We start from the raw sequence: 15906 nt of genomic DNA on the forward strand, positions 1-15906 counted from the left end.
TTATTGAAAGTATTGAAAAATGTATCAACATTATTACAAATTTATCAAATTCATTAAAAATTAACAAAAAGTTATTACTAATTTATACAAATTATTTTATCAATAGAGCCAATGTCACGTGTGCTTGGTGCTTGGATAAAAAAAAGTGTCCGTAACGTGAATGTTTCAAGTATTGTTATTGTAAATTTCTTATGCCCATTAATAATCGGAATTGAAGGACTTCAATTTTACAGTGACACATTTCTCATCTTTCTTTGCCACTCTGTTTATTGGATGATCTAAGATTTGACGAATCGTTTTGGAAATATTTATTGAATAAATGAAACGATGGGCAATTAAAAAACAATTCATACTGTTAAATTCCCCTCTTTTTATTTTCCCCGTATTGAACCTCCCTGAAGTGTGGGTTTTTCCCTACCTTGGTTCAAGGTTATACTGTTAGAGGGTGATGCGATGACTATGCTATAAGATAACTAGGGACTCATATGGTGTCTACTTAACCCCCTTGCTCAACTAAATACAAGTGTAGTCTAGATTGCTGCAAATATCCCATACACACTGCAAATGTATGTAATTATGACATGTAAGTCTATGATGCAATGCACAAATGGACAGAACGCTGTCGTGATAAAGGCCAGACGATACCAGCTGGTACGGATGGGCTCAATGTGGGGGTAATGTTATAGCGTACAAATTTGAATTGATCGAATATTCTCTTGATATACAAAATGGCGACTACTGTGGTTGATAGACTGACCGATTATGCTCCTTACATCGGGGGAGTAGTGGTGCTAGGTGTTGGGGTGCTCGTTATCAGACAGATGCGAAGAAAACTAGCCAGTAAGCGGTAAGTAATGTATCAAAGGTCGCAAAAAGACATGTAGAAAAAGGTATATGTCGCACGTGTATCATTTGATATGCCTGAGTGGGTGGGGTACACATAAAAATGAGTACTGTCCATTGAGAAAGGTAGGAACTATACAAATGATTTAGTTTTGCGGACAAAACCTCTTATCAGAAAATCCCTTATGTCTTAGGATTGTACTGAGCGTTCATATGGTGAAGATCGTACGAATCCTCACGCACACGCACGCACGCACGGACTAGTACACCTATACACACACTCGTGTACGCAAACCCATACGCAGAAAAGCGTTCATGTCATAAAGAGGTATAATGAAATAAAAGAACACTAGTATAAAAAGAAATAAAAATAATAGCATATACAGAAACAAATAATAATTCAAATGACCAGGGCGGATTATCCTTTGGGTAAGGTAGGCAAGGTGCCCAGGGTCCCCGAGGCTCAAAGGGCACCGTATATTAAATCTGATGTCACAGGCAGTGTTGCTAATAGTACTGTAGCCATATCTATGGACAAGGCAGGATAGCTACTGGCCCCTATGTTAGCTGTTCCCAGGGCCCCCAAAGACCTTAATCCGGCCCTGTAAATGACCTATATACTTTATTTTATTTAAAGGTCAAACATGGGGGTTCAAACATGCGCCAAGATACGTACATGCAGGAGCAGGTCATAATCAAAGACGTCCAGTGCAGTAGGGCAAAATAAAACAAGCCATGATGTCAAACTACACTGGGAATGAGATCTTTAATTGCGGGTTGGGGGTGAGGGGGCGGGTTCATACAACAAATTGCCCTCCCTGATACTCGATTTAAAAAAAAAGTTGTCTTGCTATATTTCCAATAATAACAATGCAGTTTGACTTTTGAATCTGCAACACTCAGTTCCATTTCCCCCCTAAAAGTCAATTTCATAATAGACATAGATCAATATTCACTGATTAAACCATAATCACATGATGTCCCTTGGGACTTGAGAACCAGTACGTGAAGCAGTACCTCACTGAACGGTCCAGTACGTGATATTTTTGTTGTTGTTGTTGACATCTTACTCCAGTCATTGTAATATTTTTTTATAATGTATCATCTAAGTATATTTGTTTTCATGAATTTAGGATTTTTATATTTACATATATTTTACAATAGTATTCGGCACAGAATGTTTATGGATATTGGTTGCCTTTTGTTTTGATTCAGCATGACATTGTCAGGACGATTAAGTTTGAATTTCACCCTTAAGTATAAAAAAACCTCACTAGGAGAGAGTTATGTGATAATGAGCCAAATAAAGTGTGTGTGTGTGTGAGTGTGTGTGTGTGTGTGTGCGTGTGTGTTTTCGATTTTAAACGTAGCTTTAACACTTATTCAGTCATATCGCTACGATGTCTGCATTGTGGCAGTTTCAGTGATGCCTAGCACTGGGACATCATGCCGCAGATATGTAGCATCATGCCCCACCCAGTCACATTATCCTGCAGGGTTCCCACGCTACGGGGAAATCGGGAAAAAGTCGGAAGATATTATAATTTTTTCCCCGTCCGTGAAAAGTCCTTGAATTTCGCAAATATTGAAGAAAGTCGGGAAAAACCCGGGAATTTTTCTCAACAACGTGACGCCCGAAACAATTACGTAATTGAGTCGTACTGCACTGATCATGAGTTAAATTTATCGATTTCTAACCAAAATATTAGGAGGTTGCAGTACGGATCATTTGGGTGCTTGCCATAAATATATTTGTTGAGACAATCCAAACGCTCAGTGGATTAGTTTCATCTAGTACACTTTTTGTTTCATAGACGGCTCATATCCAATTTTTTTTTTTAACGGAAGGTATGAAAACCAGTCTAGCATCACAAGAGGCCAACACAGGACGTTAAAGCATAGCCGCTTAGCGGGTGGGCTATCAAACTTAAACATTGTTAAATCAAGTTATACCTGTATGAAATCGATATGAAAAATATTCATTTTCTCAGAAATTGCGAGGGTATTAAAATCGTTATGTCTTTAATCTGCCGAAAGACGATGAAACTAATGCGTTGATGAGCTGGTATTAGCGATTACGATAGCATGTCACACGAGCACACATAATCTCACAATCGTCATTTTCCAATATTGTACAAGAAAAAATAAAAATAAACGAAAGTCGTATGCTGATGTAAAAAAAAACTACAAAAACGAAAGAGCACAAAATTTTCTATATCTATTCTGAGACCAACTTCGGAGTTTTGTTGTATCACGTGACTGCCACGTTGACACGTGCTCTCTCACGTGCCGAGATACGAAGCAGAGAACCAGACTACCCTGCTTGATGAATCAGACTGGCCAATTTTCTTGTAGTTGTTATCGAAATAAATATGTTGAGAAATATATATTCTTTCTGGTTTTTACAAAAGGTATCATACTTTCATATAATATAATTTAAATTTTGCACAACAACATTAAAAAGGAGTTTATTGTTGATATCACGTGACTATTGGACTTCTGATGTCGTTGTTTGAGATTTGTGAAATCATGTGACTATTAACGCAAATGGCGAGTACCGGGTCTTGTTTCATCTATGCTGAGTTTCGTCTAGTCTGTCAGCGGATTAAAGATATAACGATTGTAATACTTGCCATTTTTGAGAAAATAAATAATTTTCATATCGCTTTCATGCAGGTATAAGTCGATATAATCTAGTTTAAATTTGCAAGGCCCGCTGGTAAGCTATATACTTTTTTCAGGAAGTCGAATTTAGGTTTTTCCACTCCAATATTTAACGCATTCACGCTCAACGTAGGTAAACTTTTAAGCGATTGTCATTAACATAGTGTATGTTCGTGAAGAACGTTAAACAAATTTGTAAAGGTTTGACATCTGTACACCCTTCACATAAATAGTGTTTAAAAAATCATGAGTGAACAGTTCATTAATCTGGCTAAAACAGAAAAATAGATATGAGTACAAAAAACACCAGAGAGGACCAAAACAGCGGACTGGATTTGTGGGCCCTAGGAAAAATTATCCAGTAGGTCCCAATTAATCACAATTTGAAACAATGGTGGACCCCCTGACCATTGTGGTCCCCCTGAATTTGTCCTACCCTCTCCGCGGTTCTGGATAAGACTTACAAAGTTGGATGATCCATTTCTGAAAGGAAAGGGGTGGGTGGACGATTTTCCTATCTGACCAGAATTACAACTTGTACAAATCTATGTGTATTTAGATGACTCTTCAAGACTATATACTCACAAAAACACGAGGACTTACAAATCTCTCTGTTGCATATAATTAGTTTCATAGTCGACATATATATACAGGTGAACACCACAGGGGTTCGTATCGTTGCTTACAATTGACCTGTCATTCATGTACTATATAATAACTACTACTGTATAGTACTTGTATGACAGTTGTAAGAAACGATACGAGCCCCTGTGATGAACACGGCATTATCAATGGCAACGTAATCAGATCCCAAGCCCAACCAGAGAAGCCACATGAGTTACACATAGCTGATAGTACTGAAGCAAATGGCCGTTTCAAATATATCACACGACTCATTGTCCCAATTTGTTCAAGGAGTCAGCAAACTAAGTAGAGAGAGAGAGAGAGAGAGAGAGAGAGAGAGTTCTTGTTGTGGGGTTTAACGCCATCTTTCAGCAAACGATAGGCTATGTATGGCGGACAGTATTAATGGTGGAGGAAGAACCCGGGAAAACCCCAGAAAGAACCACCGACCCGCGAGAAGCTACTTGCAAGCTTTTTCACATACCCACCTTGGCTGAATCCTATACTCGAACCAACGCAGACAGAGGTGAGATGACAGTGATCCGTAACGGAGAGCCCTTTAGACGCAACGTGGGCCGAGAGAGAGAGAGAGAGAGAGAGAAGAGACGCCATTTGGCTATACATAGCGGCCAGTATTAATGGGTGGAGGAAGAACGCAGGAAAACCACGGAAAGAACCACCGACCCACGAGAAGCTACTGGCAAGCTTTCCCACATACCCACATTCGCTGAAACCGAGACTCAAACCTAAGCAGACAGAAGTGAGATGGCAAGGAAAGCGCTTTAGACCACTCGGCCGAGAGAGAGAGAGAGAGAGCATTCCTCAGCCAATTCAGTGTATAATAAGCAGTTTAGGGATTCACATTCATTCCCATTTCATTTACTAACTAAATGAAATCTTTGAGGAATCTGCTTAATACGTGATGTGCCGCCTTTGGTGTTCATTGTTTGCTGATAATTAGACAAGTTAACTTGTTTATTTTCGGATTATTCATTACCATGCAGACGCAGTCATAAGAGGGGTTGGGGGAGCGGAGTTAAGATGAGAGTCACGATGCAGTAACATAAAGCAATACTCATTTATTGTTAAAATACTTGATGAAAACGTACAGTTCAACTCTTATACTTGTGGGCTGGCATATAATTGTTTACTACTATCTGAGGTGATTTAAAATGACAAATGTTCTATTCATGTAAGAAGTGTAGGTCACTCGAATTACCCTACGTCAAATGCGCATGACCGTACTGGATGTGGCTCTGGGATAGGTTTGACCAGCTAAAAATAGATTCTGAAAATGATCTACATTACGGTGGCGTCAGATTCCAACATTTTTACATGTAATTGCTCTGAACCCATACTCCATACAGAATGTGCAAATGTGAAAAATGGGGTTGGAATATTCAGCGGAAAACCGGATTAGAACAAATTCGAATCTCTGAGCTGAATTTTGATGCGAAACTATTACAGTGACATGTAGCTTTGATCTTAAATGGAACGCAAGAGAAATGGGAAATTGTCGTCCCTTTTATTATATATTAAGAAACGATTAGAACCCATGTATCAATAAAGGTTTGCGAACTGGTGTATTGAACTACAAGAAGATACGTTGATTTTACAAAAATTTCAGTCCTTGTTTATACAACAATGTACAATTTTGAAGCTCTTTTGTAAAAATCTAAATCTACCCTTTTGTAAATATCTTTAAATGATGGAAATTTTAACCACCTCGTCTTAAGGAGTTCATGTTGGTTAAAAAATCTTGTTTGAGATTGTATTGGCATTCATAATTTCAAGGTTAAACTTTTTTCGTATCACGATAAGTTCTAAAACTTTGCATTTATTGCCTTTTTTTTGTTCATGTTGTGATAGTAAATGCTTACTTTGTATAACACGCACACATATTGCTCTTGAAATCTTTGGAATTAGAGGTTTGAAAGGAAACAAAATAATTTATGCTCATTATAGTGTTTCCATGTAGAAACATAATGCAGTCAGCAAAGTAAAGTTAGAATTTGTATTCTGTATATTGAAAAAGCAATACATGTCAGTGTATAGGAATGTAGTCAAATTTTGTTTCGTGTGACTCATTTAATGGTTTTGTAGATGATAATCTTTTCTGACATATATCTTTTGGAGAGTCTTGAAAGAGAAACATCTTCAGATTTAAAAATGGATATTTTATAATCTAAAATGTTCTTTAATTCCATTCAGTAATAGTCATATGTTAACCTTGAAATTAATTTAATCCTGGAAAAAAATGGAAAAGACCTGGCAATTTATATTTAGAAGATCGTGGGAACCATGATCCTGACACCAGGCCGACCAGTCATAGTGCTAACCTCTAAATGCTGAGCGCCAAGCGAGGTAGCTGCTAGTACCATTTTTATTAGTCTTTGGTCTGACTCGAACGGGGTTCGAACCCGCAACCTCTCTCATCAGAGGCGGACGCTCTAACCATTAGGTCACCGGAGCGATTAATTTAAAGTTAAAGCAGTAGATGGGTCTGACTAGTCTGACTAAAAGTAGAGACAGAGTCTTATAACATGTTATTCAATCCTTGAAACAATATCCACTAAAATGTTATGACCACTTCGGTGGCCTAGTGGTTAGAGCGTCCGCCTCGAATGCGGAAGCTCGCGGGCTCAAACCCAAAGCCGAATCATGCCAAAGACTTATAAAAATGGTATTAACGGCTGCCTCGCTAGGAGCTCAGCATTAAGAGGATAGTGTTAGGACATCACTGTAAACTGCCACACTGCATACATCGTTGCGATATAACTGAATTTGTTTTAAAGCTACGTTAAAAACTCCAGATCTCAAATCATAAATCACTAAAATATTGTCACAAAACACAATACAAATATGAAAACGAAATCGCATTTGAGTCTATTAAATTTGTGTTAGACAACAATTCAAATATTATCAAAGACACTGAGAAAGGCGGAGGTGTTATATTTATGGATAGCGATTTTTGCAGAGACAATGATGTACGAAATGCTAAATTAAAAGAAATTTTGCCAAGGAATAAGTCGACAAGTCGATACAAACACACAAAGACTAATAAACCAAACAGCTGAAAGGTATAGAAAGGACATGTAAAGACGACCAGGATTATAAAAGGAATTTTGGGTATTTCACAGGTTACCTTTTACGGCCACCCGAAAGGCTAAAAACGTAATACCATTACGAAAGAAATTGGCATCAACATTCGGAATTTGTAGCAATAAGCCTGCCTGAAGACTTTTTTTGGTTTTGTTTTAGGTGTTGTATGAGGACCGAAAAGTTTCAGAAAAATTCAAATCCTTTGCTTGGTATTGCATAAAAATAACTTTGCATTGAAGTTTCTAGTTTCATTAGAGATTACACTGATTTTCTCACGCTGACATCGAAGAATCAACAATCACTGCCTTTGATATGTAGTAAATGTATACACAATACAGTAGCTCATGGCCTTGTAATAAGATCAGTGAAATTATGGTTAAATATGAAAAGCCATATATTCACACTTCGAGCTTGAATTGATAACTTAGTCCCTAGTACGTGAACGCAGTGTATTTTATTTGGACGGAAATAACATAAAGTAAACGGCATGGCCATATGCACCAAGATTACTCCAGATTAAAATTTCTTTGTGACACTTGGGAGAGACATTGTTTGACATAATTAGGGATAAACGCGGAAATGTATGCTGAGATTATTTAAGACAGATCTGGATGAGATTTTGTAGACGACTGCTTCATAATATGGGGATAAACATATAACTATAGAAGAATTCTTTCAGATGTAAAACTAGTAACAATTTTTTAGAATGAATAAGTATGTCTCTCCTGGGCATGTTCATCAAGTTATCAGGAACCCATATATATATATATATATATATATATATATATATATATATATATATATATATATATATATATATATATATATATATATATAAAACTTACACATAACCATGTCAAATTGAATTTCCTTTAATTACAGCTTATAACCCACCGAACACTAATAGCTTCCCCACCGTGCGAACATGTGAAAAAATTACTTCTACGTAGTGATTTGGAAAGAATTAAAAATATTAATAGTAAGAGGCAACCATTAAATTTAAAACAAATCCGTACTTCGTCGAAATTTAACTTCATTGAAAGGGAGGTAGGAGCAGATGCAGAAAGTTTTTTTTACTATAACAGGAAATTTCACTAAATTAAAAAAAAATTGATAAGATATTTAAAGTTAAGCTGGTCATGGATTGCAATTAAAAAATTGTAATTGATGCATTTATCTGAGTAAAATATAAGGTCGTTTTTTACTGACTGGACGATACATTATTTGAGAAGGAGAATGGCAGTACTAAATACACAGCAGACAAGAGCTGAAGATTAAAGGGTTAATGAAAGTTACTAAACATAAATACAACTAATCTTAAAAATATTCAGATATATACATTTACTGCTAATAAATATTTAAGAGAAGAAAAGGAGCCGTATTTCACACTGTCCACATCCAGACACAAGAGTTCTGACGGATTATTAGAGATTCGTGAAAGATTAGAACGGATGCTTTGTACATTGTATCAGTACACTGATATATTCTTCAAAAGCCCTGTTAACACACACACACACACACACACACAGTGTGTGTGCCGGGTGTCCGGTGTACTGGTGTAATGTGTAGACTTCTAAGTTGTTTAATTTAGGCCGATGCATATACGTTCGTAATTTTTTGTATCATTATGCATATGTCATTGTGTCTTTCTTGTGTATATGTCGTTTTGTCTTGTCGGTGTAAACGATTTTGTCTTGCTTTTGAATATGTCGCTTTATCAGTGTGTAAATGTGTTTTTGTCTGTGTAAGTGTTTGTTGTCATGCATGTTTAAGTTTGTTAGTCTTACTTGTGTATGTCGTTTTGTCATGCCTGTGATTGAATATCATAGTTATTGCTTCCTTAGCGGCGACTGTTATCATCTATGGAAAAATTCCTTTCTTTAAAGTCTCCTCCTTTTAGCATGTTCTCTTTTATATCAATTGCCATATTCAACTGAAACCTTATTATTATATTTCGATATGCCTTAAGTTTATTTGTAAGCATGAATACCAGTGCAACAAAAACAGCAACCTGACTAACGGAAATAAACAATCTTTTATTTGCATATTTGTATTTGTCCTTTCTATTGTAGGAGTGCAAGGAGTTCATCGTGCGAGATCATATACCTGTATATATTTACCTATTCAGCTGTTGTATTTAAGCATTTCATAATTAGTCGTGATATACTCTATATTCATAGAAATTACACTTTCTCGTATTGTTTTTTTCTTTTTTTTTCTGTTAACGCAAGTGTACAGAACTGCTCCAGGTTGAAGAGCATGTAAGAGTTATGTCGTCCATATAGTACATACAAAGGATGAATACACTAGTTTTAAGCGAATAAAGAATTAAATAAATAAATAAACACGTCCACCAGGACACACAAAAGTAATACCGATCCTTGGTTCGTAACTGCTAAAGACGTGATGCCTTCCTTGATCCTTGCGTATTTCTCAATACGAATGCCGCAATTCGCTGGTTGCTTTATTTTCACCAATGATAAAAGTGATAATATAGTTAACTTGAAAATATTTATATTTTTGTCTATGCTGGAATGTAAACACTATCTATCTATCTATCTATCTATCTATCTATCTATCTATATATATATATATATATATATATATATATATATATATATATATATATATATATATATTAGCGTTTAAGATAAGGTTATTATAGTTATTTGAGAACGTATGTATTATGTCATTTACTGATTATCTTTGCTTTGTTTACGGTACTAAATTGATACCTTTGCTGCAGAGGCATCCCTCCGAAAGACATGGTGGTCCTACATCAGTTTGATCGGGCCCATTACGCTCCAAACTTGTCTCACTTTGCTGTAAAGGTGGAAACCTACCTCCGTATAGCCAAAATACCATATGTGGTAGGTCTGAATATCTGCCTATTCTGATAAACACACACACTCAAACATGAAACACACACGCATAAACACACGCAAACACATAAACACCAACAAACACAAAGCACAATAAATGCACACAGACATGTGTGTGTATGTGTGTGTGTGTGATCTTGATTTTTATTGTAGCTTTAAAAATTTTCAGTCATATCGGTACGATGTCTGCATTGTGGCAGTTTACAGTGATGTCTAGCACTCGGGCATCATGCTGCAGGAATGTTACATGATGTCCAACGTAGTCACTTTATCTTGACAGAAGTCCCACCACTAGCATCTTGATGCTGAGCACCAAGCGATGCAGCTGTTAGTACCATTTTTGTAAGCTTTTGATTAGACTCGGCCCGGGTTTGAACCCGCGATCTCCCGCATCCTTAGGCGGACGTTCTAGCCACTAGGGCACTGGAGCGGTTCACACACAAACGTAAAATACATAAACACGTACAAACACAAACACGCAAACACCCACAAACACAAAACACAAAAACACACAAACACAAAAGACATAAACAGGTACACAAAAACGTGCATAAAAACGGTCGAATGAAATTTTAACGTATAATTAAAATATATTGCTTCTGATGAGTACACAGTATTATAATCATTTCTGATGAGTATACAGTATTATAATCATTTCTGAGGAGTATACAGTATTATAATCATTTCTGATGAGTATACAGTATTATAATCATTTCTGAGGAGTATACAGTATTATAATCATTTCTGAGGAGTATACAGTATTATAATCATTTCTGAGGAGTATACAGTATTATAATCATTTCTGAGGAGTATACAGTATTTATACAGTATTATAATCATTTCTGATGAGTATACAGTATTATAATCATTTCTGAGGAGTATACAGTATTATAATCATTTCTGAGTATTATACAGTAATGTAATCATTTCTGAGGATTATACAGTATTGTAATCATTTATGAGAAATATGGTACAGGGTAATCAAAATAAAGATAGAACACATGCCTGGAGAAAGTAACAACAAAGAGCTGACGAGCTGGTAACAGGTGTAAGTGATGTTTTCCGTAGCCGTTACTCAGAGTGAGGAAATTAATGGTAACATCAATTCACTTGTTAAATGCAGACTATATATATATATATATATATATATATATATATATATATATATATATATATATATATAATTGGACACTTTATATTATCAGAACAGTTTTGACGGATTAAATGGGGCACCGAAAGGGAAAGTACCTTGGATAGAGTACAATGAAAATGTCATTCCCGACTCCTCTTTTATCATCGAGTTTCTCAATCATAAGTTCAGTATCGACCTCAACAAAGATTTGACTGCAGAACAGAGAGCTGTAGCCAGGGCACTGCAGAAGATGGTGGAGGAAAACACTTACTGGTAAGGCACTTTGCTTTGTAGTAGATAATCACAAAATAACGCATTTCATTCGTTCAGTCATATAGCAATACAAGAATAGATGATCAAACGGGACTTCTCATGTCCATTTTGATTATCAAATTATGTCATTGGCCCGGTTGGGTGCTCCCCCGCCCGTTACGCGCGGTTGAATATGATGTTTTTACATATCAATACATTTGATATATGAATGCCAACATGTAAATCTGGACTTTATTTGCCCCAGTGTTACATATTTATTTATTTTCCATGTTGCACACTGAAAACAAATGTTTAAATTGTTGAATTAGTAAGGATCGTCAACGAACTGGAATACGTTAATGAAGTAGAATCACTAATAAAGATTATTCTACAATAAGTGTCGATTATTTACCCCATGTTTTCAATTATTATTGACAAGTTAACCTCAGTTCATTACTCATTAATTTATTGGCAATTCAGGTTTTGTAGTTTTATCATCTGAGATGATAACCTGAAAAAGTCTATCAGGTGAAGAAATAGGGAGAATGAAGTAAATTATAATGGTCGGCACAAAACTTTGCATTTGCTGAAACTGGCGAATGAACCACTTCTCTAGCACTAAGAGAGTTTCGACTGTGCTAGTTATTTTCTTTTTTCGCAATGGAGTAGGTTCAACTATTACTTCCAAGCTTGGTATTTTGCTGGGAAATTTTAATTGAAAAACAAAAGCAAATATAAAATCGTAATATTTACTGGCTAATATCTTTTACCACAGATCTTATAATTGCTGGGTTAAATCTTATCCTCTCTAAACTAATTTTCTTCAGGTGACATATTTCGCTGTGTAAAATCGTATACTTCAGTTTCATATTTGCTTACTAAGATCTTATACTTCCAGTTGCCGTATTTACTACATAAACTACTATAAAAATCTTATACGTCATGTTTTACCGTCGCTGTCTAAAATCTTTTGCTTCATGTGTAATTATTTGCTGCCTAGCATTTTATAGCTTATGTATCATGTTCTGCTGTCTAAAGTCCAATGCTTCAGTTGTCATATTTGCTGTCTAGAATCTTATTCTTTATATGTCATATTCTGCTGTCTAAAATCTTATATTTCTTGTGTCATATTCTGCCATCTAAAATCTTGTACTTTGGTGTCATATTTGCTGTCAAAAATCTTATACTTTAGGTGCCATATTCTGTTTAGATGGGCTTTTCATCTGGAGGAGATGATGATATCTTATGTGGGTGTACCCAGTTTTTTCGTCAACCGTTTCACGCTGTGGCGGTACAGGAGATACATGATGAACAAGGGATATGTGCAGGGCATTGGGCGACACACTTATGACGAGATAACCCATATTGCGAAGGGAGACCTGAAATCTCTCTCCGACTTCTTAGGTAGGAATTTACGTTTATTTATAAACTTGTTGTCTTGATCATTTAAATTTTATTTTGGTTTATTTTGGAATAGGATGCTTTCATAATTCTCCTAAGATTAAGGACATGATTTGAAAACCAGCAGCTAACTAGACAGCACTATATAACATGTTACACAAATGGCCTTAATTGACCAACTTGTTTCAAACAATGTGTGAGAAAACACTTTTATTCTTGCATTTATTATCAAAAACACTGTACTGAAATGTTTTAATCATTCATACCATACGGCACCTGAACTTTAAATACCGTCTTACATGACGATACAATGCTTCCGTACGAAGCAAACATTCGTATTTTCGAGTTCGCTCATAAAGTTATCGAAACGTTAAAACGATTTACTTAGCTGCACATGTTAGTATCACACATGCTCTTCCTCAAGGACACCTGCAAACTGCAAATAAGAAACAGCTGCAAACTGCAATTGCCCACATTTTTGTCCAAATAATTAGACATCGCTTCCATTCTCTATTCACTTTTAATCTCACTATTTTGTTACCTTTGGTTTATTTATTTATTTTGTTCTGTTCGTCCTTTTTCTTTATCGACTTTCTACACAAGTTTTGACACATTTTGATTGACATTTTCTACTTTTAACTGCCTTGATTTCTTCTAGCATTTTTTTAATCTACCCCCTTGTCCATCATCCAGCTCTACATATCATAGGTAAATGCTAATGTTTGACAAAGAGGCTCTTAAGTTTTAACTGTTAAATCATATATATATATATATATATATATATATATATATATATATATATATATATATATATATATATATAGATATATATATACAAGTTTTCCTGGAAAAGGATAAGAGCATTATAAACCGTTAATTGTATTATTATTCCTTTACATTTATTCATCGTGTAGTCTCCAACTACAAACGTATGAAATATAACATGTTTAAACTATAGAAAGTGTGAATACTCTAAAGAACAATTTGTCAAATATGTGATGTATTTAGTCTCCCTTTACAGATAGTTCGTAATGACAGATGATCTATAGGGTATTTACCTTCACACGGAATCTCTTTATCGCGTAGGAATATCTAACAGCAAATCAGATTTCGACTAGGAGCAAGTTTCTACGATGACAGCTGAATTCGGACTCTAGAAAAGGCTATCTTGCTCACTTTCGTTGTGAAGCCTCGACTTTTAAGACAAACGACATTTTGTTGCTTTGTGGGTTTTGCGCCATTTCTCAGCCAAGATAGGCTATACATGGCGGCCAGTATAACTGGTGGAGGAAGAACCCGGGGAAATCCCGGTAAGAACGAACGACCCGACGAATGATATGGAGTCTGCACTAATCATTTCGCGAAACAAACCAAACACTATAACTAAATGATGTCTCTACCTGAGGTCGCATTTGCATTTTTACTCGTTTGTTTAATCAGTTATATAACTTCTGACAAATATCAATTGTGCACGATTGTAAATGTCAGTAATCATATTTTTACTTGTTTGGTAGACAAGTGTACCAGCTGGTATCATTCGAATGAGTTGTCTCTGTCACGAAATAGTTGGGTTTTTACCATTTAGTTATTACTGTTTTATTCTAAGACACAGCATCGTACCAACAAGTGGTGTTCAGAAAAGTAAGACGTGCCAGAAAAGTAAGGGCTTACCTCGATATAGGGTGAACAAAAATTACCAGATTCACTTCTAAACCGTTATTACATTACTTTTGAGTTACTGTAGCCAACTATTGAGTGCATACATCCATTTTAAATCTAGTTTCACGCTCACCTTTAGCAAATGTTAGTCTAAAACCTTAGTATTTACAAACTTTGAGATTCACCAAACAACAGAAATGTTAACATCCTGATTAAATAAAGAAATAGATAGAACTGATATTTAACTTTTTATGATTCCCATATCAGTTCATTAGTGATGACACAGTTATGTTAAATTACATGTTTTCATGTGTATCGAAAATAGTGATCACAATATAAGTCTTTTACTTTTTTATTTCTGTTTTTATATCCGTTACACTACCGTAAATAATGACCCGTATTTGTACTTAACATCACATGCCAAATGTCATATCCGTAATTAATGACCCGTATGTGTACCTACCATCACATGCCAAATGTCATATCCGTAATTAATGACCCGTATGTGTACCTACCATCACATGCCAAATGTCATATCCCTAATTAATGACCCGTATTTGTACCTACCATCACATGCCAAATGTCATATCCGTAATTAATGACCCGTATGTGTACCTACCATCACATGCCAAATGTCATATCCGAGTTAGTAGTGAAGTCGGGTTCTGTTCCGTTCTGTTCTTTTCAGGTTAATATTCATTTCTCAAAAAATATCCCATGGAGAGATAAAATGAAACACTGTTCCATAATCAGTTTGCACTCAGAATAACACACCGAAATCTGGCACAACTGGCACCTATTCAACCCTCATTTTACTTACCAATCACTAAGTTGCGAGTAAATAAAGCTTTAATTATCTCCTCTGACCACACTTTGTGCAATCTGTAGTTTCATTTAAATGCTTTGTCCTTTATTTTGATGATTTTTTTCCCCCGTCACAATAAATGATTTTGAAACATGTTGTTACAAGTTTCCCTTGTGGCCGATTGGTCTAAAGCTCTCGCCTTTACCGATCACAGCCATCTCATCTCAGTCCGCGTGGGTTTTAAGTTATGGACTTGGCCAATGTTAGTATGTAAGTGTGTTTGTGTGTGTGATTAGATATTTATTTTTATTGTAGCTCTAAAATTTTCAGTCATATCGCTACGACGTCTGCAGTGTGGCAGTTTATAGTGATGTCTACCACTGGGGCATCATGCCGCAGACATGTAGCATCATGTCCCACCTGGTCACATGATCATGACACCAGGCCGACCAGTCCGAACACTAACCTCTTAATGCCGAGCGCCAAACGAGGCGGCTGTTAGTAGAAGTTTTAAAAGTCTTTGGTATGACTCAGCCGGGGTT

General features: G+C 35.9%; 1 protein-coding gene across 3 annotated transcripts; it reads left to right on the top strand.

Annotated features, from left to right (window-relative positions):
* The first annotated feature begins 468 nt into the window (after positions 1-468).
* Positions 469-15850, top strand: LOC149784132 (failed axon connections homolog). 3 transcript variants are annotated; one of them, XM_089933208.1, is made up of 5 exons: positions 469-847; positions 9980-10103; positions 11321-11520; positions 12692-12903; positions 13922-14961. In XM_089933208.1, the coding sequence occupies exons 1-5, from the start codon at positions 729-731 to the stop codon at positions 13930-13932; spliced, it is 666 nt and encodes a 221-aa protein (XP_089789334.1). In that variant the 5' UTR covers positions 469-728; the 3' UTR covers positions 13933-14961. The 3 variants fall into 3 exon arrangements, with proteins under 3 accessions (XP_089789334.1, XP_089789333.1, XP_089789335.1); XM_089933209.1 differs by lacking the exon at positions 13922-14961 and adding an exon at positions 15248-15850 and having other exon boundaries at positions 470-847; XM_089933207.1 differs by lacking the exon at positions 13922-14961 and having other exon boundaries at positions 12692-13555.
* Positions 15851-15906: the final 56 nt, after the last annotated feature.

This window comes from Sinohyriopsis cumingii, chromosome 14 (genome assembly GCF_028554795.1).
Source record: "Sinohyriopsis cumingii isolate HCF-2022 chromosome 14, ASM2855479v2, whole genome shotgun sequence".
In the NCBI taxonomy this organism is placed as follows: Eukaryota; Metazoa; Mollusca; class Bivalvia; order Unionida; family Unionidae; genus Sinohyriopsis; species Sinohyriopsis cumingii.